The sequence below is a fragment of the Ovis canadensis genome, chromosome 3, assembly GCF_042477335.2.
Source record: "Ovis canadensis isolate MfBH-ARS-UI-01 breed Bighorn chromosome 3, ARS-UI_OviCan_v2, whole genome shotgun sequence".
NCBI classification, from domain to species: domain Eukaryota; kingdom Metazoa; phylum Chordata; class Mammalia; order Artiodactyla; family Bovidae; genus Ovis; species Ovis canadensis.
In genome coordinates this window covers 45,614,847-45,641,277 of record NC_091247.1, presented here as the reverse complement: position 1 = coordinate 45,641,277, position 26,431 = coordinate 45,614,847, and the positions used below count along the sequence as shown (strand labels likewise).

The 26,431-nt window shown below is 38.8% G+C and overlaps 1 protein-coding gene across 6 annotated transcripts in view; it reads left to right on the top strand.

The window, feature by feature from the left end:
• The first annotated feature begins 227 nt into the window (after positions 1-227).
• Positions 228-26,431, top strand: part of EHBP1 (EH domain binding protein 1) — a 352,008-nt gene continuing 325,804 nt past the window's right edge. For 4 of the 6 annotated variants that reach the window (XM_069583033.1, XM_069583030.1, XM_069583031.1 and 1 more), the window contains exons 1-2: positions 228-770; positions 1,609-2,013. In XM_069583033.1, coding sequence (XP_069439134.1) covers positions 1,910-2,013 — 104 coding nt within the window. In that variant the 5' untranslated portion in view covers positions 228-770; positions 1,609-1,909. The remainder of the gene's footprint in view (positions 771-1,608; positions 2,014-26,431) is intronic. The other 2 variants (XM_069583032.1, XM_069583034.1) reach the window with 2 other exon arrangements.

Genomic DNA, 26,431 nt, shown 5'->3' with positions numbered 1-26,431 from the left:
AGCTCCACAGCTCACAGCAGCAGCGAAGCCAGTCCCGGGCTCTGCTCTGACTCCAGCTATAAACCCCGCCTAGCACCTTTGACCGACATCCACCTTCAGCAACCACCTTCCACATCACTATAAACACTCTTTACTCCTCCCACCTAGCTCTTCCCTCTTGAAGCCAATCAGAGGAATGGGAGGGATTGTCCGTAGAGGGTTCCAATTTTTTTTTTTTTTTAAAAGAAGGGTAGATTGTACGCTGCGTTCCGCCTGGCGGAAAAACACCTCCAGAACTAGGGGGTGGAGCTCTGTGATGGGCACCCTGCTCGGCCAATGAGTGGCCCCTACCCCTCAAAGGCCCGGTCGCCGAGGTGGGCAGGGCAAGCGCAGGGCCCAGCCAATGGCGGCGGGGCGGACGGAGGTTGAGCCGCCGTGGGTAGGGTTAGTGTGAGAGGTGCGGCGGGGGAGGTAATGATGATGGTGGCGGAGGAGGAAGGCGGGGGAGGGGGTGCTGGGCGCTGAGCGGCGGCTCTGGCAGGGTTTTGTAGGGTGGGGGACGGTCGCGGGGCTACTGCGTCCGGGAGGGGGCGGGCGTGAGGCGCGCTGTCCGCCTGAGGGGCTGCAGACCCCGGCTCCCGGGAGCGCCGCGGCTGGCTCGGCTGTTCCATGTGGCTCCAGCGGGGATGGAGGACTCGGTGGCGGCGGCGGCGGCTTCTCCTGCGGCGGCGACGGAGGAGCGGCGCTGAGGAGGGAACCGGGCCAGACTCAGCCCGACAGCGGGATTAGAGGTGTGAGGAGGGGGCGGGAGTGGACGTGCTGCGGGGCCGGGGCTCGGGTACCGGGCTGGGGTCTTCTGGCATCGCCTGGGTGACAGGGACTGCGGCCGAGCCACCGCCTGCCTCCGCTGGGGGCAGGGGTCTGGGCTGTGTGCGGGAGGAGAGGAGGCTCCGGCGGACTATTCCCTAAGGATGGGGGAGGGAGGCACCGCACCCCGCACCGTGCACTTGCCCCTTTGGTCACTGCTTCACGCCCAGGCAAGAGTTTCCATTTCCCTCCGGTTGGCAGCGAAGGTGAATGAGAGCCCAAGTGGCCTGGAGCCGGGACACTGCCCTCTCTCTCTCTTGAGATTTCCCTCCACTCCTCTTTTCCCACCCGTTTCTCCCTCCGACTCAGCAGCAGCATTCTTCCCCTCTCCTTAATTTGCTCCACGCACTTATTTTAGGACTCAGAGCTATTAATTATCACCTGAAAAATAAAGTTTATTTTAAAATACTCCACTCCTTCCTCTGACGGCGGTGGACATTAAGCAGCATCTCTAGACTTTCCCGCTCTGCTCGCCCTTCTGTGATGCTAGGAGGAGGAGGTAGGGCCCCGGCTTTCGCCTCTCGGTTGTTGTTGATGCTGATTACCTGATGTGTTGCTCCACGTCTGTGGTGTGAGTTGTAATTTCTTCCTTGGTGTCTTGCATCCTTGACGTTACTGGCTTTTGAGGTTAGTGTTTTGTTTCATTGTTTGAAAAACATGCTGGAGAACTGGGGTTGTCTGTTGCAGTGTTATCTGACGTGGGTGGTTAGTCACTTCTTCTGCTTCACTTCTCATATTTTTTCTCTTTGTTTTGCTTTTCAGTCCTCCAGAATACATATCATATAGCCCCCGAGGTGGAATGGTGATGTCTCCATGAGGGAACCTCCTCTCACTCATCCTGTCATGTGTGTCATACTCTTCTTGACTGGGCCATTCATCTAGGATGGGATTTACCCTGTGAAACAGGGAGAAGACTTTATGGACCCCAAACACCATTTCAAGTTGTAGTTGAGTTTTTTAAAGTACAGACATACATGCAAAGCTCCTTTGCTTTGGACCTTCTGCTTTGTTAAAGCTGCTGTGTTGCTAACCGAGAACTGCTCCACTGTTTTGACTGATCATCATGGCTTCAGTTTGGAAGAGACTACAGCGTGTGGGAAAACACGCATCCAAGTTCCAGTTTGTGGCCTCCTACCAGGAACTGATGGTTGAATGTACCAAGAAATGGTAAGAGCGCCTGGGTGTAGAGTTTGCTGTGCTGTGGCCTAAACTCTGCTGCTTCTGACAGCAGATTTACCTTTCTGCAGTGCACAAGTGTGTAAAAGCTGGGCGGGGTGCAGATGACTCTCACAAGTACTATGGTGTGCACTGTTGCTGCTGGTACCATTCCTGTGGGTTTTCATTACTGCACTTCAGTGTGGCTCAGAGGACTGTTACTATGAGAGCACACTAAGTACAGCAGACTTGGTCTTGAGGTCTTGCATCATAAGTGTTAGGATAACTTTGATTTTTATAATTTTAAGGAGATGTAAAAATGGCTATTGAAATATTGCAAACACATGCATATATTTTGATTAACACACATGTCTATGTTTCAATAGAGTTTTAATACAGAAATCTATTCTTGTAGGGTGGTGCTGATTTTTTTTTTCTTTTGCTTAAAATAAAGAATTTTTCATTATCTGATTAATAGAATGCCAGTCCATACAACCTTAGAAATTCTTTTGTTATATGCTTAGTCAGGCAACTGTATTTTATTTTAATTGCCTAATGAGATACATTTCTTGGCCAGACTTAAGGAAGCAATTAGTAGTGCTGGTCTATGATTTTCTGCTTTCACTTGAGCAAAGTAAACTTAGGGCATTCTTGTCACTGCCCTGAATGATAAGCAAGAAGAATTCTTATTGGGCTTCCCTTGGAGCTCAGCTGGTAAAGAATCTGCCTACAATGCAGGAGACGTGGGTTCGATCCCTGGGTCAGGAAGATCCCCTCGAGAAGGAAATGGCCACCCACTCCAGTATTCTTGCCTGGAGAATCCCATGGACAGAGAAGCCTGGCAGGCTACAGTCCATGGAGTCACAAAAAAGTCAGACATGACATAGAGACTAAACTACTACTATTCTTATTAGAGGAAAAAAGTTAATCTTAAGAAAATGGTACTTTGGGTTTTGATTTATTGTGGTGATTAAGCAGTATTACTGCAAAAATAAGTCCATTTCATTGTTCACACAGACTGTAATCTCATGTCTGTATTAATTTTTCTTTTTATAAGATGAAAAACAACTTGCTCTACTCTAGAACTCTTAAAGCATATCTGAATATTTATTTGGAAACTAGTTTCCAAATACTTTTCTCTTAAACTTGTTAAAATGTTATGTGCAACTCAGGAAGTGCATGTACTGATTACCTACTTTATAGGTAGGTAGCTTTAGAGTTGAATATGAAATAATCCCCACCATCAAGGCGTTCACCCTCAAGGAGTCTAGGGCAATGACAGGTCATGTAAATAAAGTCTCTGTGATAGGTGCAAAAATATAATTTAGGGATAGATGTAGGGATCTTAATCTGTCTCCATCCCCTAACAGATATTCTTGGGGACAGGTTATTTACTCCTCTGAGATAATTTTCATATTGAGAAAGGTAATAATGGTATCACTTCACAGAAAGGGTTATTGTGAAGATTAAATGAGTTAAGACATGTAAAATGCTTGGAACAATGTCAGGCACATAGTAAATGCTCAACAAATGCCATTTTTACTTACAAAGTTAGCAGAGAAGGAAATAACTCTTTAAGGGTTCATGCATTGGAGAAGGAAATGGCAACCCACTCCAGTGTTCTTGCCTGGAGAATCCCAGGGACGGGAGAGCCTGATGGGCTGCCGTCTGTGGGGTCGCACAGAGTTGGACACAGCTGAAGTGACTTAGCAGCAGCAGCAGCAGGGTATGGGATGACTTTCTGGGAGCTGAGCTGAGTTTTGAAAGGTTCATAATAATTGGCCAGGAAGCTAAAGGGGAAGAAATGAAGGATATTCTAGATGAAGCAACTGCTTATGCAAAAGCATGGAGGTGTGTGGTATGCCGGAAGTTCATGCAGTGTAACTGGACTACGATGGGCCTTAAAGTGGGAGGAGTGCAGTTTTAGAGGCAGGCAGCGGTGAAGTGTTGTTATACATGCCTTGGACTTTATTCTGTGGGTGATGGAGAGATACTAAAAGGTTTTGAGCAGAAGAGACTTTAGGTTTGAAGAAAAGTGAAAGTGTTAGTGACTCGGTCCTGTCCATCTCTTTGCGAACCAATGGAGTGTAGCCCGCCAGGCTCCTCTGTCCATGGAATTCTCCAGGGGAGAATACTGGAATGGGTAGCTGGTCCCTTCTCCAGAGGATATTCCTAACCCAGGGGTTGAACCTGGGTCTCTGCGTTACAGGTGGATTCTTTACCATCTGAGTCACCAGGGAATCCTGACTTTAGATTTTCATTCTGGAAAATCATTTGGATGACAGTGTGAGGTAAGGATCATAGTGGAAAGGGTAAGTGGAGGCTGTGACAGTAGGGTAGCTATTGCAATAGGTAAGGTGAGAGAAGAGGCTTAGACTAAGGCAGTGGCAGAGAAAGTGGGGAGAATAGAGTAGAGGGGCACTTAGGACACAATATGGATAATACTGGTCATTTCAGTATGGGTCTGAAAAGGATGAGGACGAAGGAGAGGGAAAGGTCTGAGTTGACGCCCAAGTTTCTGGCTTGGAGGACTAGTGTACTACTAACTCAACTAGGAAATACATGAGGAAGTTCCTGATTACAAGTTACTCTCAACTTGGTCTTATACTGGGGGCATCAACTGTAAGATGGTTAAATTTGAATCTCTTTTCTTAAGGGAAATAGAACATATCAGGTGATTCTTTATTCACAACATGTGTTTCTTCCCCATAGTCTGTCTCATTCCTTGATTTTATTTTTCCTTGAGAAATATGTATGTTACTGTTAATGTGTCACAAGGTAAAAGCCAAGAATGAAATTTAACTTGATTATTTATGAATAGATGACTCAATTACTTTTAGGCTTGGACAATATGGTATACCTATTAAATTAGATCTTTATGATAAGGTCTGGCCTTAACATAAGAAGCATTTGGATATTGTAAAATTTTTAGATGTGTAGTTCTAAATATGTTCCATTTTCCCCCATCTCATTTAAAAATACAGTTTAAAGTTAACAAGGTGACAGTGCCCAAAGAATAATACATTTGTTTGATGTACTGGAATTTTATGTATAAGTGGATCCTTAAATAGAGCTTTAAAATCTTTTCATTATATAAAAATTTGTTGTAATAAGTTTTTAGTTAATATTCTTTTTGCTTTACTTTGCATAAGGTCCTTGTGATAAATAGAGGTTAGGCCAAATTTCTATACTTAAATCCTGTAGCTCTCTTTTTTAATTTTTCATACTTCATTTTGCAAGAATTTTTCATGCCTCATGCTTGCAAGAATTTTTAAATTACTGAATATGTATGCTGAATTAGAATCTATTTAAAGGACATAAGAATAAAAATAGACTTGTACACATAGTAAGAACATGCATTTTTTCAGTTATGTATACATTTTAGGTATTGTTTTGAGGGTATGGAAAAATAAAAGGAGAGGAAGGAAATTTATAGATGCCAATTGAGTAAAGGGAAAGAGGCTTTGAAGATAAATTGCAGGTGTTGAGAGGATAAGAAAATAGATCTAATATACATTAGAGAAGAAGGAATAAACTATAAAAAGAACAGCCAGCATTCCATTAGTATTGTGCCTTTGTAAGTAAACTATGTATACATGTGCCATACCTTTTAGAACTTTGCTACTCCAAGTGTTTTCTGAGAAACAGGAGAATTTGCAAAGGCTGGGAATGAATCTGTTAGAACTGCTGTCCCTCAGGCCTTGCCCTAGACTTACTGAATCAGGATCCTCATTTTAATGAGATCTATACTGTGGCTTCCCTGATACCTCAGTTGGTAAAGAATCTGCCTGCAATGCAGGAGACCCCGATTTGATTCTTGGATCGGGAAGATTCCCTGGAGAAGGAAAAGGCTACCCACTCCAGTATTCTTGGGCTTCTCTTGTGGGTCAGCTGGTAAAGAATCCGCCTGCAATTTGAGAAATCTGGATTTGATTCCTGGGTTGGGAAGATCCCCTGGAGAAGGAAAAGGCTACCCATTTCAATATTCTGGCCTGGAGAATTCCATGGACTCTCTAGTTGCAAAGAGTCAGACATGATTGAACAACTTTCACTTTCTTTGTACCATGCATATTAAAGTTTAAGAAACAGTATTTTAAAATAATGTTTTCAGCCTAAGTGCCCATTCATGACTTCAGGATAAAGTATACTGATTTCTGCATGAATTTGAAACTCAAGGGAACGAAGATGAAACTTCAGGATTCAAGAAGGGCATAGTGTGTTGATGGAAGAGGTTAGTGGAAATCAGGATATGTTTTCCTAGGAAGAGCATGTTATTTCTATGATTAAGGAGAGGAGAAATGTTTTCCATGTTCTCTTGTTATGGCTGTAGGTTATGAACCTGGGCGTGATAGGTAACAGGATGAAGGTAGGGGGTTTCAGGAAGCCATCTTTAAGATCTAGGCCATGAGCAAACTCACGGCGTTTTACCCTTGATCAAAGGATGGATTCTATTTAGGGGGTTTGGGGTTTCTGCTTTCTTATACTTTTCTTTGTTGCTGTCTTACAGTATTTTGCATTTGCCCAACATGGTGTGTAACTTTGTTGCATTTGTTGTGACAAATGCACTGTTGCACTTTGTCAACAGTGTCTAACATAATTCTTTCTTGATGTGGCTCTAGAAGTTATGTCAGGAACAAAAACCAGAAAGACTTTTATTCATCTGAGAGGATACTGTTAAGTCTTGTTCCTCATCACTCCATAACCAGGTAGAGGCTCCAGTAAATTTGAAGATGTTAAGTGTTTATATTCCCCTTCTCTTATTGTTGTCCCCAAGTCATTTAATTATTAATCTCACTTAACTGATGTAGCTGTTGGCAAGTGGTGAGACTGGCCACTAGAGATGACTCTGTGACAAAGACTAGCTGTCTTTCCTCTCTTGGTTTGTTTCTTTTCCTATTCTTCTTTTTAAAAAATATCACCTGCAGGTCTTTAGATTCCTGAGAGAAGTCTTATATGAGCTCTCAATGGCTATTCAGCTGTTTAAGGAAACTACTTGAAAGTTGGCAAGTTGTGGTTATGATCATTTATTTTACAGAACTCAGTTCCAATAGGAGCTCCCTAATACTTGATGAGAACTATTATGAGCATGTATTATATTTTCTGTGTATATCTCTGTATCATCTACATATGTGAACATATTTTATCTGTTTTTTATATTTCTTCTATGTGAGTTTTTAAAAAGTATTTAAAGTACCATACACTTTTCCCCAAAAGGCATACATATATTGGTTTCTGGTTTTTCTGTCATGTAAGAATTCCTTTTTCTTATTTTTAAATATAGTTTTAATTGTAATTTATTTTTAAAATAGGTGACACAATCACATGGTTCAGAATTCTAGAGGTACAAAAAGGGGTTTATATCCCTGAAAGTAACCCCTCATTTTCTCCATTATTCCACAAGTTTTTGCACAGCTGTGACCTCAGGATTTGAAAAGTGAAAAAGTAGCTTTTTCCAGAGCTTAAGTGTGTGACGCTAGCCTGTTGGATAAAATATGAACTCCTTAATCTGATGTTCCAGGCCCTCTGTAACTGATCCCAAGTTAGTTTTCCAGTTGGACATTAGAATGCTACATGCACTGTGAATATTAACTTGAGTTTATAGAGGCCAAGTTATATTAATAAGTATTCAAATCCACTTCTTTGGGTGACTTAAGCATTTCTCTGTTGCTTTAATGGAATGAATTAGAGGAACATTTGCCTTGATATAAAGAACATACTTTCGAAATACATTAAAAAATAATAATTGAAAACAAGCTTGGTGTGTTTTAAGAGTATCTGGAAGGTCGGTGTGTCTGCAGCACAGTAGAACAAGGTGTAAAATGGTAACAGGTGAGGATTGAGTAGGTAGGGGTTAGGTCACATATGGTCTTGAGGTCATGGTAAGGCTTTTGGATTTTAAGTGTGATAGGAAGCCATTGGAGAGGTTTGAGCGGGAAAGTAATATGATTTACATTTTAAAAAGACTATTCTGGATACTTTGTGAAATGTGAAATATTCTGAGTAAAAATAGAAGCTAAGATACTATTGTAGTAATCCAAGGAGCAGAGGTCGTGGTGGAGGTGGTGAGAAATGACTGGATGTATGTTGGGAACACATAGACATGCTCCTACCACACTTTATTGAGGTATAGCTTACACTTTTACATAAATAAGATGCATCCATTTAAAGTATATAGTGCAATAAGTTTTGACAACAATATTAACCCATGTGACTAGAAATAGATTTCTTGAAGGTGTAGTTGACAGGAGTTAATGATGGATTAGATATGTAAAGTGAGAGATCGCTAATGACTAGGGTTTTGGCCTGAGCAACCAGGTGAATGTAATACTAATTACAGGAATGGGGAACACCCAGGAGGAGAAAGTTTGTTGTGTAGGAGAAATCAGGAATTGGCTTTGCTTTCTTAAAGCTTGGGACATCCAGCTGAAGATTTTAATTAGGCAGTTAATTTAAGAATCTTGAGCTCAGGGGAGAGAAGAGGTCAGAGTCTCATAGTTTACAGATAGAATTTATAACTAAAGGGCTATAGGCAATTTTCTGTGATGCTCATAGAGATTAAGAGAACTGAGGTCTGAGCCTTGGGACATTTCAACATATAGAGGAGGGGAGGAAGAGGAAGAACCAGCAAAGGAGACTGAAAACAATCAGTAGTGAGGTAGGAGAGAAATTAGGAGTGTGTGCTTTCCAAGGAATGAAGTGCAAAATGTACCAGAAGAGTGGTTCACCGTGTCAAATACTTTTGAGAGTTTGAGCCAGGTTACCACTGGATTTGCAAGTTGGAAAGAGTTGATGACATTGAGGAGCGGTTTGGATCTTCCGTGGTAGCTCAGCTGGTGAAGAATCCACCTGCAATGTGTGAGACCTAGGTTTGATCCCTGGGTTGGGAAGATCCCCTGGAGAAGGGAAAGGCTACCTACTCCAGTATCCTGGCCTGGAGAATTCCATGGACTGTCTAGTCCATGGGGCCTCAAAGAATCGGACACAACTGAGCAACTTTCACTTCATGTTGGGTGGAATGATGAGGCTGAAAGCATAATTAAATTGAGTTAGAGGAAAGGAGGTGGATACAGAGTCAGTATAGATAATTTTGTTGGAAAATTTTGCTACAAAATGGAGAACTGGAGTACCTGGAGAGGGACAAGAGGTCAAGGTGTACCTTTCACATGGAAGATATTGCAGCATGTTTTAATGCTGATGGAAATAGTTGGTAAAGAAGGAAAAAGTGATGATGTGCTGGAAGAGGAAGTAACTTCAGGAGAAAGAGAGAAAGGGAACAGGATCCAGTACACAAATGGAAAGGCTGAACTTAAGTAGTGTGTGTGTCAGTTGCTCAGTCGTGTCTGACTCTTTGCGACCCCATGGACTGTAGCCTGCCAGGCTCCTCTGTCCATGGAATTCTCCAGGCAAGAATACTCGAGTGGGTTGCCATTTCCATCTCCAGGGGATCTTCTCGACCCAGGGATTGATCCGGGGTCTTCTGCATTGCAGGCAGATCCTTTACAGTCTGAGCTACAGAGAATCCCTGAACTTGTAGAATCAGGGGCAATTCATTGTTACAAGGAGGGAAGCAGAGTACACGGATGAGAAGCATTTATGTTGGTAGATTGGTGGGGGAGGATGTAGATGTTCTGTTGGCTTCTGTTTTCTTAGGGAAATAATATTAGGGGTCATCATCCAAGGGGGAGGTAACAGAAGGTTATTGAAGGATTAACAGGAGAGAAGGTCTGAAATTGTTAAAACAAGAATGTATTGAATAGGAAAATGTTGAAGGATTACTTGGTAGTGCTGAGGGTGTTCTTAACATTGTGGTCGTTAATTTAAAGTGAATGCACCAGCAGGTTTGCATATTTTAATTCAGTTATGTTATGTTCAGAACTTGGATGCAAGCATGGAATAGGCAGACTTGGATTTAACCAGGGATGGGTTATGTCAGGAATATATAACAGAGGAAAAGAAGGGCAAGGAAATTGGGAGTGAATGCATGGGGAGTGGTTATAGTGATGAAGTACAGGATAGAAGAGGAGGAAAATGACATAAGAGATAGGCTGGTCAATAGAGAAGTGAAGAGGATAAAAACTGTGAGATGTTAAAAAGATTCAGTAGTTGTTGGGATTGGGATATCAGTGAATGAGCTGGAAAACTGGGAGGTGAGAGAGTGAGATGCTTGATTTTGGAGGATGTGGTTAATAGTAATGACAATATATAGGTGGCGGGTTCCTTTGCGTATTAGTTAAAAAAATAAGCACACAACTTAAGTGTGTTTTTAGTTAATATGCTTTGTATGTTAAATATGAGTATACCTTAATTTCTCTTTCTTTCTTTAAAATAAATTTAAGTAAAATAGGTCATCTTTTTGTATCAGTACCCTGGGGGGCTTTCATTCCTCTTTAAAGACTTGTAGCTGTTAGGGTGTGACCATAGTAGTTGATGGTTGAGATGGAATGGAGGAAACGAATTTTAGCAGTGAAGAGGGCAATTAGGGAATTTAGAGGCTAAGGGATAAATTATGTGGCTCTTGAAATTGCTGAGACGCTGAGAATAATTGGAAGAGAAATGGTTAAGACAGGGAGTCAAGTGCTGAAATCTTAGTGAATGAGGGGAGGGGTGGAGCAAAAAGTTTTACTTTTTGAAACTTTCTATGACAAGTTTATGTGAATTTTAAACCTTATTCTTTGAAACAAAAATAAGTCTTCTTTTCCACTTGATGAATTGTCAGAGGTAGATGTAATTTTGTTGTTGTTTAGTCACTAAGTTGTGTTTGACTCTTTTGAGACCCTATGGACTGTAGCCCCTCCAGGTTCCTTTGTCCACGGGATTCTCCAGGCTAGAATGCTGCAGTGGGTTGCCATTCCCTTCTCCAGGGGATCTTCTCAACCCAGGAATTAAAACCCGCTTCTCCTGCATTGGCAAGTGGATTCTTTACTACCCTGGGAAACCCAGATGTAATTTTAATAGAGAATAAGTTGAGTTGTTACTTTGTTACTAATTTTATTTTAGTGTTTCATGGGCTGATTTTTTTAAAAAACTGGATTATGTGCAGTATTTTATTGAGATTTTTAGTGCTTATTTTATGTGAAGTTCAGTTGTACAAAACTCAGTTGTGATGGTTTAAGGAAAATAGTGGATTGTCCTTATGCTGTAGTTGGATATTGTAGTGCTTATATCACAGTTGTCTTTACACCAGACTCAGTATGCCTCTAGTCATTGGCTACTTTGGCCTCATCCAGGTTGCCTCTTTTGTAAGTAAAGTTTTGTTAGAATATGCCCATGTCCATTTGTTTATTATCTATGGCTGCTGTCATACTAAATGGCAGAGTTGAGTAGTTGTTACATAGACTGTCACTGCAGTTGGAAATGTTTATTATCTTGTCCTTTAAGAAAGCTTATTCTGCTCTAAATCTTTGGAGTTACTCCTAATCATTAGTTACAGCTAATGTTTGTGGAATCTAGAGTCTGGTAGCTTTTCATTTTCTGTCTGCCCAACCTCCAAACTATTAATTTAATCTTACTATAGTCTTGACTGCATAAGCAATAGAGGAGAGCCCATTGTGCCTGCTCTCCAGCCCTATGGAAGAAACTTTAGAATAGCTTTGAGGAGCATTCAGATCTGTGTATGGATAAAAAACATGTGTTTTCTGAGTGTGGCCTTGGGCAAATTACTCAATCTCTTAGTAACTCATCTGTAACATGGTAATGGTAATAACAGTGCTTCCAGCATAGAGTTGTTTTGATGATTAGAGAGAATACTTGTAAAGTGGTTAGAACAGTGCCTGACATACAGTAAGCACTCAGTAAATGTTGCCTATTATCTTTATCCAATTATTTAAGCAATACATGGTGAAAAGAACCATCTAGAGAAAACGAGTGGGGTAATCGAGAAGAAGATTGAAAGTATGACTTGAAGATTTAAGAGTGTTTGAGGAAGATGAACTAGCACAGAAGCTCGAGTGACCTGAGAGGTGTAAACCAAGGAGCATGATAGCAGAAGCACTGTGCTGAAATGAACTATGTTCTGACAATATTTGGCTTCTAGGGGAAAGGAACTACATATTTTTGCTCCTGGAGCAAAATGGGTTCATATAGTTTTATAACTTTTTTTTGATAATCACTTAAAGTAAGTGATTTTTGGCTAAAGAACATGGCTTAAGGGAACTTGGTTCCTTCAGAGTAGAATTAACTTGCCAGCATACGTGTGTGTCTGTCTGTCTGACCGTCCATGATAGTGACGATTCATGATATTTAGAATATATTTCTTTCTTTTTTTTTTTTAGGATATATTTCTTTATGACAATTTTCTTTAAATTTTTTTTCCTCTACCATCACTTTTATAATGACCCCATGAAATAGATTATGTCTTTTGGTAGTATGTTTTTAAAATGAATTTTAAGGGATTATGTGAAGATGTTCTGCACTTATGATTTAGTTTAGTTTCACACTAGTTTTGTAATTGGATGCTCAGGGAACTTAAAATTAGGCATTTCTAGAAATGTGCTATTGGTGCATCAATGTGTTCTAATTTTGTGGAAAATTTCAACAAAAGAGTCACTGAAGTAGTTCACTGCATGTTGTAAAAATAGTCCAGTGTGCTAAAGAGAAAAAATGTACAAGCATTTTAAACTGAATGTTCAGTAGAGATGTTCATATTCTGCTTATTTTTTTAAAGAAGTGGAACTGAGTTTGTGAAATGGGGACAGTAAAATTACTGCAGAATGCCATACATGTGTCTTATTTTTCACTCTTATAGTGATATTTTTAGGCAGCCTTGCTGATAGACACCTAAAAAATTTCTTTGGTTAGTTTGATCTATTAAAAAGTTTCCTGATGTTATTAATCCTGGTGTTGTTATTATTGAAATGCTTCTTAAAAAACACTTCTAAAAATTGGCTTTGTTGCTTCAATAACAACAACAAAAGATTGACTTTAATACAGAGTTTATCACTTAAAAGTTGATACTCTGACAATATCCAAAAGAGTTTGTTGACTAATTTAGGGTTATAGTTAGAACAGAGATAGTCTTAGAGGAGCAGAGAGTACATGTTACTAGGCACTTAGGAGCTACCACTGGACGCTGGACTTGGTTCTGAGTTTTCTGTCAGCTGTGGCGAAAAGGGAAGCACATTGGCTCACTGAGTATTGCTTCTGGCTAAAGAAGATACTCAAAATCATTTGCAGAGACTTTTGTTTTTGTTGTTCAGTCACTACGTTGTATCCAACTCTTTGCAACCCCATGGACTGCAGTACACCAGGCTTCCTTGTCCTTCACTGTCTCCCAGAGTTTGCTCAAATTCATGCCCATTGAGTTGGTGATGCTGTCTAACCATCTCACCCTGTGCTGCTCTCTTCTCCTTTTGCCTTCAGTCTTTCCCAGCATTGGGATCTTTTCCAATGAGTTGGCTCTTTGTATCAGGTGGCCAAAATATTGGAGTTTCAGCTTCAGTATCAGTCCTTCCAATGATTATTCAGGATTGATTTCCTTTAGGATTGACTGGCTTAAACTCTGTGCAGTCCAAGGGACTCTCAAGAGTCTTCTCTAGCACCACAGTTCAAAAGCATCAATTCTTCCTTCCTCAGCTCTTATGGTCCAGCTCTCATATCCATACATGTCTACGGAAAGAAATCATGGCTTTGACCATACAGACCTGTGTCAGCAAAATGTCGTCTCTGCTTTTTAATATGCTGTGTAGGTTTGTCCTAGCTTTTCTTCCAAGGAGCAAGTGTCTTTTAATTTCATAGCTGCAGTTACCATCTGCAGTGATTTTGGAGCCCCAAGAAAATCTATCACTGCTTCTAATTTTTCCCAGCTATTTGCCATGAAGTATGGGACCAGATGCCATAATCTTCCTTTTTTGTATGTTGAGATTCAAGCCAGCTTTTTCACTGTCCTCTTTCAACCTCATCAAGAAGCTATTTAGTTCCCTTTCACTTTCTGCCCTTAGAGTATCATCTGCATATCTGAGATTGTTGGTATTTCTCCCAGCAATCTTGATTCCAGCTTGTGGTTCATCCAGCCCAGAATTCTGCATGTAAGTTGAATAAACAGGGTGACAATATACAACTTTGACATACTCCTTTCCCAATTTTGAACCAGTCAGTTGTTCTATGTAAGGTTCTAACTGTTGCTTCTTGACCTGCATACAGGTTTCTCAGGAGACAGGTAAAGTGATCTGGTATTCCCATCTCTTTAAGAATTTTCCATAGTTTTACTTTTGGTCTCAGAGGGAGAGGGAGAGGGTGGGATGATTTGGGAGAATGGGAATTCTAACATGTATACTATCATGTAAGAATTGAATCGCCAGTCCATGTCTGACGTAGGGTGCAGCATGCTTGGGGCTGGTGCATGGGGATGACCCAGAGAGATGTTGTGGGGAGGGAGGTGGGAGCGGGGGTCATGTTTGGGAACGCATGTAAGAATTAAAGATTTTAAAATTAAAAAAATAAATTAATTAATTAAAAAAAAAAAAGAATTTCCATAGTTTTTTATAGTCAATGAAGCAGAAGTAGATTTTTTAAAAAAAATTTCCTTGCTTTCTCTATGATCCAATGAAGATGTTTCTTAGAACTTAAAGCAGAATTTTTATTATGAAAAAAAGGTATGACATTGAATTAAGTCTCAAACTACAGTAGAAAGTCTCTGACTGCTCAGACTGTTAAATTGGATAATGTTTATAAGGATCCTTTGTAAGACCCTTTATGAGAGAATATGGCTGAGCAGCCTTGTTTTCTGATCATCTAGTTTAAATCAAGGATGAACCTCAGAAAATTTAGAAGAATGAATATTTAAGAGAAATAATCAGGTTCTATGCTGTACCATTCAGAAGCCGGTAACCACTTGTGGCTACTTCCATCTAAATTTAAATTAAAAATTCAACTCCTCAGTCAGAGTAGCCACGTTTCAAGTGCTCCCTGGCCACATGTGGCTAGGGGCTACTATATTGGATAGTGCAAATATGGAAAATTTCCATCATCAAAAAAAGTTTTGTTGGACAGGACTGTTTTAGCCATTTCCTCTCAAAACTGACTGATTTCAGAATTGCTGGAGCACTCTGCAAACATAGAGATTTTTGTGGTCTTCAGTTCAGTTGCTCAGTTGTGTCTGACTCTTTGCGACCCCATGAATCACAGCACGCCAGGCTTTCCTGTCCATCACCAACTCCTGGAGTTCACTCAAACTCATGTCCATCAAGTCGGTGATGCCATCTAGCCATCTCCTCCTCTGTCGTCCCCTTCTCCTCCTGCCCCCAATCCCTCCCAGCATCAGAGTCTTTTCCAATGAGTCAACTTTTTGCATGAGGTGGCCAAAGTATTGGAGTTTTAGCTTTAGCATCATTCCTTCCAAAGAAATCCCAGGGCTCATCTCCTTCAGAATGAACTGGTTGGACCTCCTTGCAGTCCAAGGGACTCTCAAGAGTCTTCTCCAACACCACAGTTCAAAAGCATCAATTCTTCGGCGGTCAGCTTTCTTCGCAGTCCAACTCTCACATCCATACCATGACCACTGGTCTTGACAGTCCTCTAATTCTGTAGGTCTGGAAGAGTGCTGGCAAGTCTGTCATTTCAGAAGTTCCTCAATTGCCTAAGATCAACAAGTCAGGTTTTATGACTACCGCATTTGATTTTTCCTCAGGGATTTGGCAGATATTAGGTGGCAGTTCTTATTGGTATTCCAGAAGTTATTAAGTTGAAGATTTGAATTCAATTTTTTTCCTTTGATTCAGCTGTTTTATAATACGTGCGTGTGTGTGTTAAAAATGAGAGTGATGTACTTTAGCTGTGCCACATATAAAGCTGTCAGATTAATATAAATGTTTGAACAAGTTCATTGATTCATTAAAAAAAAGACTGCATAGTTTGTTCTCTTCCTTAGAAACAAGGACTGCTGGGGATAGCTAAAGGTAGGATATATTTATTTATTTATTTGACTGTACTGGGTCTTTGGAGAAGGAAATGGCAACCCACTCCAGTACTCTAGCCTGGGAAATCCCATGGACAGAGGAGCCTGGTGGACTGCAGTCCATAGGGTCGCAAAGAGTCGGACGTGACTAAGAGACTAACAGACATGCACACTGGGTCTTAGTTGTAGCATATAGGATCTCTAGTTGAGGCGTGTGGGATAGAAGCTTGGGCCCTCTGCGTTGGGATCCTGGAGTCTTAGCCACTGGACCACCAGGGAAGTCCCAGAATGATTTTTTTTTCTTTTGAAGAAAAGTTTTGATGCTTCTGAAGTACCCAAACTGTTATACTTGGAGGTGCCATACCTAGAGCTGCTGCCTTTTTCTTTTTTTTCCCTCTAGTATTCCTTAATTCTCACTTGTTTTTCTATTGCCACTGCCTTGGTAACATCCTTTATCATCTTTTACCAGGGTGCATGGTACTCAAACTGTGCACTGAGGAGCCTCGAAAGCACAGCAGAGAACTCACAGGTATTGCCAAGAGATGCTTAAGAATGTTGAGGGAAATACAGCAGCATCTGTTGGAAACCACGCAAAGTACAAGCTTGAGGTAGTTCATTTTGAAAATTAGATTTATATATTCCTTTCAGTGTTACCATATTTTTACAAAGCTGAGTTTTTGAGTTTTGTTGTGACAAAAAGCGAGTACCATGAGAAAATTTATGTGAAACAGGAAGAAGGGTAGTGTCCAACCTGATTCTAATGTTGTTTGCTTTGCTCAACACAAGTTGTTAGGACATATATCCTTCTTAAGCTGTTTGGACCTGACTGTTTAAGCAGAATGGTTAGGTATTTCTTTTGGCCTGTGAAAACATTACTGATACAGTAAGGACCTTGTAAACCCAGAAAACTTGGGAACCTCTAGTATAGGTAGATAGCCCTTAACTCTTGTGATAGCCCTTAACTCTTTCCTTGCCTCTTTTGGTCCTTTGTATTGTTGCCATTGTTATCCTTCTCAAAGGAACCTTCTAGATTTCCCCTTTGTTTCTAGGATACTGTTAGTATGATAACTTTAATCTTTTAAATTTATCTTCATTCTGTTTTACTAGTCTTTTCCAGTTATTTCCCTAAAGCTTCTACAAGCTTGTTTACCAAATGCAAATAGTTTCCCTCAAATGTTATCTTCCATTCTTTGCTATTCCCCTCCAAAAATCATTAAATGCAAAGAGCAAGTAGTAATATACTCTTATCACAAACTGACTTAATTGAAATTGAGTTTATTCATGCAATAAGTGGGTTTAGAAATTGAGTTTAATGGTTCAGCTTTAATCTGAAGTGTACTCTAATTTACAAAATAATCTTAAAAAATTGGTTACTTCATTTTTACACTTTTTGTTGAAATTATTTTAGGTTTACAGAAGAGTTTCAAAGATAATATAGAGAGTTCTTGTATACTTCTTATCTCAGATTCCTTTGAGTGAAAATAGGGTAAGTAAACTTACCAGGCCATTTATCAAAACCAGGAGATTAACATTAGCATAGTGCTCACAGGCCAAACTGCACTGATTTGGGCTTCACTGGCCTTTCCACTGATGGCCATTTTCTGTTTGAGGGCACAGTCTAGGTTGCCACATTGCATTTTGTTGTCACATCGCCCTAGTCTTCTCCAGTCTTTGACAGTCTACCAGTCTTTCCTCGATGATTTTGATGAGTGCTGCTGATTTTGTAGAATGTTTCTCAAGTTGAGTTTGATGTTTCTTTAATGGTTAGACTGGGGCTATGGATTTGGGGAAGATGCGACCAAGGTGAAGTGCCCGCATCACATCATAGCAGAGAGCACATGATAGACGTCAGCCTGGCTTATGACTGCTGATGTTCCCCTTGATGACTTGGTTAAGGTGGGGTCAGCCAGGTTTCTCCACTGTTGTTCTGTCTCTCTCCATTCTCCATACTCAGTACTCCATACTCTCCATGCTCTGTTTACTAGCTACCGGTCGCGGAGTCCAGTATACACATGGGCTGGAGAATTAAGTTCTAGTTCTTGGAAGGAGGGGTGTCAAAAACTTTGAGGACATATGTTAAAATCACCCCCAAATTAATAAAGTTTAGAAGAGAGCTACTTTGAGGTTATGTTAATATCCTGTTTCTCTTTAAAATTTCAATCACTAATTTTCAGTTCATTAGTCAGTTTTGCCTGTGGTACTTATCTAGTATTGTAACGATGATTTTCTATTTCCCTTATTCTTCTTTTATTATTTGGAGTTCTTTTCTAGAACAAAGTTGACCTTTTCTGTTGTTTATTCAGTTATGTATTTATATCAGTTTGGGCTTGTAGATATTTATAAAATAACCTTTTAATATTGTAACTGCCTTTGGTACTAAGGTTCTGGTAGGAGGTATATTGTTGGAGCTTTTTTTTTTTTAAAGAAATCTTTATTTTTAAACAACTTCAGAATAACAGTAAAGTTGCAAAAATAGTACAAAGAATTAATTCCTGTATGCCTTTCACCCATATTCCCCAGATGGCAACATTTTATGTAATGCTTTATCATTCTCTCTTGCTCTCTGTCATTTTTTCTCCTTAACATTAACCTTGATAGCACTTTACTTATAAGTGCTGAAGTGTGCGTTTCTTAAAAACGAGAATATTTTCTCGCCTAGCCAAGGTTCAGTTTACCAAATCAGGAAATTAAACATTGATAAAATACTATTACTTAATTTATGGACCTAATTCAATTTTCTCCAGTTATCTCCACAGTTCTGTTACAGCGAAAGAAGAATTTTCAAGGTCTGTACATTACATTTAGTTGTCATCTCTTTCCTCTCCTCTAATCTGATAGCATGCTTTAGTTTTTTGTTTTTCATGATCTTGATACTTTTGAAGATTTTGCTAAATTTGGTTTTGTCTGTTGTTTCCCATGATTAGGTTCAGACTATGAATATTTGGCAAGAGTACCAAAGTTATGCTGCGTACTCACTGTATCATATCAGCATATGATTGTGTGTATAAATATTCTGCTCTATATCTAATTTTTAGTTTTAGCATTCAGTGTGGTTACATTTGGGGCTTCCTAGTGGTAAAAAACCTACCTGCTAATGCAGGAGATGTAAGAGACTTGGGTTTGATCCCTGGGTCAGGAAGATCCCCTGGAGGAGGGTATAGCAACCCACTCCAGAATTCTTGCCTGGAGAAGCCCATGGACAGAGGAACCTAGAGGACTGTGGTCCATAAAGTCAAAAAAGAGTTGGACACGACTGAAGTGACTTAGCACGCATGCACACACATGATTATATTTTAGTCTGAGACACAAATAAGTTCTGTTTTTATTTGTATTTCACTTTAGAAAATCCCTCTATTCTTATTAAAGTCACTAGTGATTAATTAATGAGATTTTAAAAAATTTATTTATTTATTGGCTGTGAAGGGTCTTCATTGCTGCACTCAGACTTTCTCTGGTTGTGATGATCAGGGGATTACTCTCTAGTGCAGTGCAAGGGCTTCTCATTGTGATGGCTTCTCTGGTTCCTAGAGCCAGAGCTTCTAGGAACTCTGGCTTCAGTAGTTGCAGTACATGAGCTCAGTAACTGTGACAACCAGGCTTAGTTGCTCTGAAGTATGTGAGATCTTCCCGGAAAAGGGATTGAATTGGTGTCACTTGCATTGCAAAGTGGATTCTTAACCATTGGACTATGAGAGAAGCCCCTAATTAATGAAATTTTTAAGTGGTTCCTCAAATAAGAACTTTTAAAAAGTCATATGATGTTGATTGGTCCCATTATTGGTGATGTTAACTTTGATCACTTGCTTGAAGAGTTGTCTGCCACGTTTCTCCATTATAAAGTTACTGTTTTTTCTTTGTAGGAAGATACTTTGAGACTGCATAAATATCCTATTCCTAATCAGACTTTTATCCACTGTTTTTAGTGTTCAGTTTGATTATGTTTTTAATTCAAAACACAGGTGTATTTGTTTCTATTTGCATCCCCACTTTAGAAAAGCTTCCCCCATTCTTACTGAATTAATGTATTAATTAAGGGAATTTAAATGTGTTTCCCCAAGTAAGAGCTGGTTTTAAAAGAGTATATCTCCCTCATCCCATCTTTTCTTTTCCCACTGCCTTGTCCTTTGTCCCTTGTTCCACCCAGCCCCTGAATGTAGCTAGTTTCAGTTTTCTGGCTTTCTTATTTTTAAAAACAGATTTATTGAGAGATAATTCATATACTGTACAATTCACCCTTTTGAAGTGCTCAATTCAATGGTTTTAGTTTATTCCTAGAGTTGTAAAGCCATCATCACAATCTAATTTTAGAACCCTTTCATCACTTCCAAAAGAAACCCATACTCATTAGCAACCACTCCCTATTCCTCTGGAATTCATCGCCTCCCCTCTTCCTCTTACACCTGCTACTGCCCTATCCCTGCGCTCAGCAACCATTACTCTACTTTCTGTTTCTCCTAATTTGCCTTCTCCAGACATATATGTAAATAGAGTCATACTTTATGGTCTTTCTTTCAGTTAACATAATGATTTCAGGATTCACCCATGTGTAGTGTGTATCAATACGTGACATTACTGAATCATATTCTATTGTATGAAAATACTGCATTTTATTTATTCTAAGAGGGCATTGGGTTTTTACACTTTTTGGCTATTATTTGTAATGTTGATATGAACATTTTTGTCCTGGGTTTATGCCTAGAAACGGAACTAGTAAATCATGTGGTAACTTTAACTGATGTTTTGCCATGATTTTTTCATGTATTTATTGGCTATTTGCATATATTTGTTTGGAAAAGATGTGTATTCTGATCCTTTGCTCATTGGATTTTTTTTTATCATTTTAGCAGTGCAATGTAGGAGTGTATATTTCAGATATTATACACTTGTCAGATATGTAATTTGCAAATATTTTCTCATTCAATGAGTAGTCTTCACTTTCTTTTTTTAAATTGTGATATAGTTGATTACAATATTATGTTAGTTTCAGGTGATATATAACAGTGATTCAGTTACATACATACATATAGAGATATATTCTGCTTGGGATTGCATTGAACCTGTAGATCAAGTAAGGAAGAACTGACAACTTGGCAATATTGCCTCTTCTTATCTATGTACAAGGTATTTCTCCATTTATGTAGATTTTTGAAAATTTCTTAAGAGTTTTTTCCTTTTAAGCACTGTTTTTCTGGTTCCCACAACTTTTGCTAAGCTGTATTTTCATTTTCATTTGTTCAGCATTTTAAACTTTCTCTTGAGACTCCTTTGACCAATGTGTTGTTTAGAAGTTCATTATTTGATCTCCCAGTATTTCTAGCTATCTGTTGTTGATTTCTAATTCCATTCCATTGTGTAAGAGAGCATACTTTGTATAATTTAAATTTTAAAAACTTTGTTAAGATGTATTTTATGGCCCAGAATTTGTTCCATCTTGGTGAATGTTACATGTGAGCTTGAGAAAAATGTGTGTTTCTGCTCTGGTTGGATGAAGTACTCTATAGATGGTGCTCTTCAGTTCAACTATGTCCTTACTGGGTTTTAGGCCAGCTGGATCTTTTAATTCCTGAATGAGGGGTATAGAAGTCTTTAGCTACAGTAGTAAATTCATCCAGTTCTCTTTACAATTCTATCAGTTTTTGTCTCATATATTTTGATGCTCTGCTGTTAGGCTCATACGAAGTAGGGACTGTTATGTCTTCTTAAGAGAACTGACCCCTTTATCATTATGTAATGTCCATCTTTATCTCTTAATATTCCTTGCTGTAAAGTCTGCTTTGTCTGAAATTACTATAGCTACTTCAGCTTTTTTTGATTAGTGTTAGTGGCATATCTTTTCCTTTCCTTCACTTTTAATCTGTGTGTGTCTTTATATTAAAAGTTGGTTTGTTTTAAACATTTATGTAGTAGACTGTAGTTTAGTTGTATCATTTTTAATCCATTCTAAAACGCTGTTTAATTAGTTTATTTAAACCATGTGAAGATGATTACTGATACAGTTGGATTAATATCTACCATATTTGTTACTGTTTTCTATTCTCTGCTCTATTCTTTGTTTCCATTTTGTCTTCCACTCTTTTTCTGCCTCTGTTTGTTTGCTTCTTTTCCTTCTTCAGTTGTAACGGAACATTTTATATGATTCTACTATTTGTCCTCTCCAGTACTCTTCATTTCACTTATCTATAGACTCTAATCACCTGGAAAATCCCATGGACGGAGGAGCCTGGTAGGCTGCAGTCCATAAGGTCGCTAAGAGTCGGACACGACTGAGCGACTCCACCTTCACTTTTCACTTTCATGCATTGGAGACAGAAATGGCAACCTGCTCCAGTGTTCTTGCCTGGAGAATCCCAGGGACGGGGGAGCCTGGTGACTGCCATGTATGGGGTCGCGCAGAGTCAGGCACGACTGAAGCGACTTAGCAGCAGCAGCAGCATATACATTTTATTTCTTTTTAAAAATGATTTTATTTACTTATTAATTTTTGGTTGCACTGGGTCTTTGTTGTTGCATGCAGGCTTTCTCTAGTGGCAGGCCGGGGCTACTCTTCATTGTTATGCTCAGACTTCTCATTGAGGTGGCTTCTCTTATTGCAGATCACAGGCTCTAGTGCTTGGGCTTCATTCGATGTGGTTCATGGGCTTAGTTGCTCTGCATTGTGTGGAATCTACACAGACCACCGATCGAAAGTGTGTCCCTTGTATTGGCAGGCAGATTCTTATCACTGTACCGCCAGGAAAGTCCTCAGTTCTATTAAAAAAATTTTTTTTTTTTAGTTATTGCCCTTGAGGATGCAATATACATTTACAACTAATCCAGGTCCTCTTTCAAATAACACTACACTATTTCACTGATATTACAAGTATCTTTTAACAGAATATTTCTAGTTTCTCCCTTCTGTCCTTCTAACGTTGCTATCATTCATTTCACTTATCTATAGGCTCTAATCATCAAATGCATCATTGGTATTATTATTTTGAATAAACTGTTCTATGCTAGATCAATTAAGAATTATTAATTGATAAAAATGAAAAATTTTACTTTCATTTTTCTTTCTCTGGTGCTTTTCCTTTTTTATTTCTTAAAATTTTTTTTAATGGGAGGACAATTGCTTTACAATGTTGTGTTGGTTTCTGCTCTACAACAATTCTAATCAGCCATAATTATATGTGAGTGTGTGTATGTATTTGTGTGTGTGTATATCCTCTTCTTTCTTTATGTAGATACGGTTTTCTGACTCTTGACTTATATAATTTTCCTTCTCTCTGAAGACTTTTTAACCATTTCTTTTCAAGAGATGTCTACTGGTGATGGATGCACTCGGCTTTTTTAGTCCGAGAGTCTTTATTTCTCCTTCACTTTTAAAGGATAATTTGATTAGATACAGAATTCTAGGTTGTATTCCACCCCATCATACACAAACACTCAGCACTTTACTTTATTCTACTCTCATACTTTATTCCACTCTCTTGCTTGCATGATTTCTGAAAAGAAGTTCAGTGTAGTCCTTATCCTTCCTCTATAGAAAAGTGTTTTTCCCTCTGGCTTTCTTTAAAACTTTGTCTTTGATTATCTGCAGTGGAAATATGATATGCTTAAATGTAGACTTTGAAATATCATTTTGGTTGGTATTCTCTGAGCTTCTGGATCTGGGGCTTGGTATCTACCATTAATTTTGTGAAAGTCTCTGTCATACTGTGTCAAATATTCCTTCTGTTTATTTCTCTTTTTCTTTTCCATTATACCCTTTGTAATTGACCCACAGTTCTTGGATATTTTGTTCTTTCTTGTGCTTTTTTTTCTATTTCCATTTTGGTTTTGGAAGTCTCGACTGACATTTCTTTCAAGTTCACTGATTGTTCCCTTGGCTGTGTCCAATCTACTGATGAGCCCATCAAAACCATTCTTCATTTCTGTTATAGTATTTTGATGTCTAGTATTTCCTTTTGATTCTTAGAACTTCCATCTTTCTGCTTTATTACGCATCTGTTGTTGCATGTTGCTGCTTTTTCCATTAGACACCTTAGCATATTCATTGTAATTGTTTTAAATCCCTGGTCTGATAATTCCAACATTTCTGCCCTGTCTGAGCCTGGTTCTACTACTTGCTTTGTCTCTTCCAACTGTGCTTTTGGTGATTTAGCATGCTTTGTAATTTTATTGTTTAAAGCTGGGCATGATGTACTGAATGAATGGAACCAAGGCTAATAAACCTTTAGTGTAAGGATTTATTTGGATAGGAGTGGGCTTCCCTAGTGGCTCAGATGATAAAGAATCTGCCTGCAGTACAGAAGATATGAGTTCAATCCCTGGTTTGGGAAGATCCCCTGGAGAAGGGAATGGCTGCCCACTCCAGTATTCTTGCCTGGAGAATTCTGTGGACAGACGAGCCTGGTAGGCTACAGTGCATGGGGCCATACAGAGGCGGACACAACTGAGTGATTTTCACTTCACTTTCACTTGAGGCTGTGTTTAATGTTTGTTGTAGCTAAAATTTCCTCTGTGTACCTTTTTAAAAAAATATTATTTTTTGTCTTGGGACTTCCTAAATATTTAAACATTATGTATTATAGAAACACATAATGATGATTATCTTAATGATAATTTCTATGTATCCAGCATTTACTGTGTACTAGCTTAGATACTATGATGTGTGTTTTGCCATTTAATCCTTACAGTGACTTTATGAGGGAAGACATAGCTACGTGCTGTTCTCATTTTCTAGAGGAAGAAATTTAGGCATAGGAAGATTAAGTAGTTTTCTCAACATATGCAGCTTATTAATACGGCTTAGAATTGAGATTTAAATTTATAAATCTCAGACCCATAAAGCAGCCTGACTTTAGAGCCTGCTGTGTTTGTGTGTAATGAGCTTACTGAAGTTTTCTGAGTTCTTAAATGAATTGGTTTGTCTTATTTTAATTTTACCAGGAAGTATTTGATAAATTTCAAGGACATAGTATTGGGCTTAATAGTTTATTATTGTTATTTTTTAGCTTTAACACAAGGCTTGCAGAATCTTAGCTCCTGCACAATGGGTTGAACCCAGACCCTGGCAGTGAAAGTGCCAAGTTCTAACCACTGAACTGCCAGGGAATTCCCAATAGCTTACTTTTAATGGTTAATATTATGTCCTGTATTTCCAGTAGAGCAATAGGAGAAAATGGCATATAGTTCATTTTGCAAAAAAGATAATTAAAAAATTCAACATAATAATTAAAATACATTAATTCCACTAAATTAGGATTGATAAATAGATTCTCAATAGTTCAGTTCAGTCGCTCAGTCGTGTCCGACTCTTTGCAACCCTGTGAATCGCAGCATGCCAAGCCTCCCTGTCCGTCACCAACTCCCGGAGTTTACCCAAACTCATGTCCATTGAGTCGGTGATACCATCCAGCCATCTCATCCTCTGTTGTCCCGTTTTCCTCCTGCCCCCAATTCCTCCAGGCATCACGGTCTTTTCCAATGAGTCAACTCTTCGCATGAGGTGGTGAAAGTATTGGAGTTTGAGCTTCAGCATCAGTCCTTCCAATGAACACCCAGGACTGATCTCCTTTAGGATGGACTGGTTGGACCTCCTTGCAGTCCAAGGGATTCTCAAGAGTCTTCTCCAACACCACAGTTCGAAAGCATCAATTCTTCAGCGCTCAGCTTTCTTCAGAGTCCAACTCTCACATCCACACATGACCACTGGAAAAACCAAAACCTTGACTAGATTCTTGACTAGATTCTCAATAAGTTGTCTAGAAAATATGGATTTCTGTAAATCAAGTCAAGCTGCCATTTTATTAATTTAGAATTATTTTTGAATTGATTTTTCTCATTTCAAGTTTATTAAATATATGTATCAGGCAAGAACAGTTATAATCATAAGATTATATGCATACACATTTAAGGAAATATTATTTGTACATCCTTCTTAAATACCATCTTTATCTTATTTTTCTCATACATATAATTTCTTAGTTGTATAAAAATACTTCCAGTTTTTATTTTGTATTTTTACCCCTTTCCCTCTTTTCTTCCAGTGTACATGAATGTTTATTTAATATCTATTGGCTATTTCAGATACTTTTTTTCTTGGCAGACTTTAGAAAATGTGTTAATTACTGTTTGGTAAAAGTGATATAGTATTGTTTAAGATACTGTAATTTAACTTGTACTTTAAATTTTTTCCCTTGATGATAAATCTATGTTGAATGACTCAAATACTATTAATTGAGAATCTTCTATTTTTTCTTAAAAAAAAAAACAAAAACAACACTTCACTTTTTTTCCTGAGAAATGTTTCTTGTCTCTTCTGCTTGGTTGGTTCACTTTGCTGTCCTATAAACATGCCTATTTATTCAAATTTTTTCTTGATTAAGTGTTTAATATTACTCTGCATCTCTGCCTAGTAACCCTGTTCAACTCTTCCTTGAAGGATTAGCAGAATTCTTAAAGCCTTCCATAATTCTTACTGTTAATGATCTCCTTTTTGTTCCTCTGACAACTTTAAACCTTGATGGTCAATAATATTACTAAGAATAGTTTTTAAAA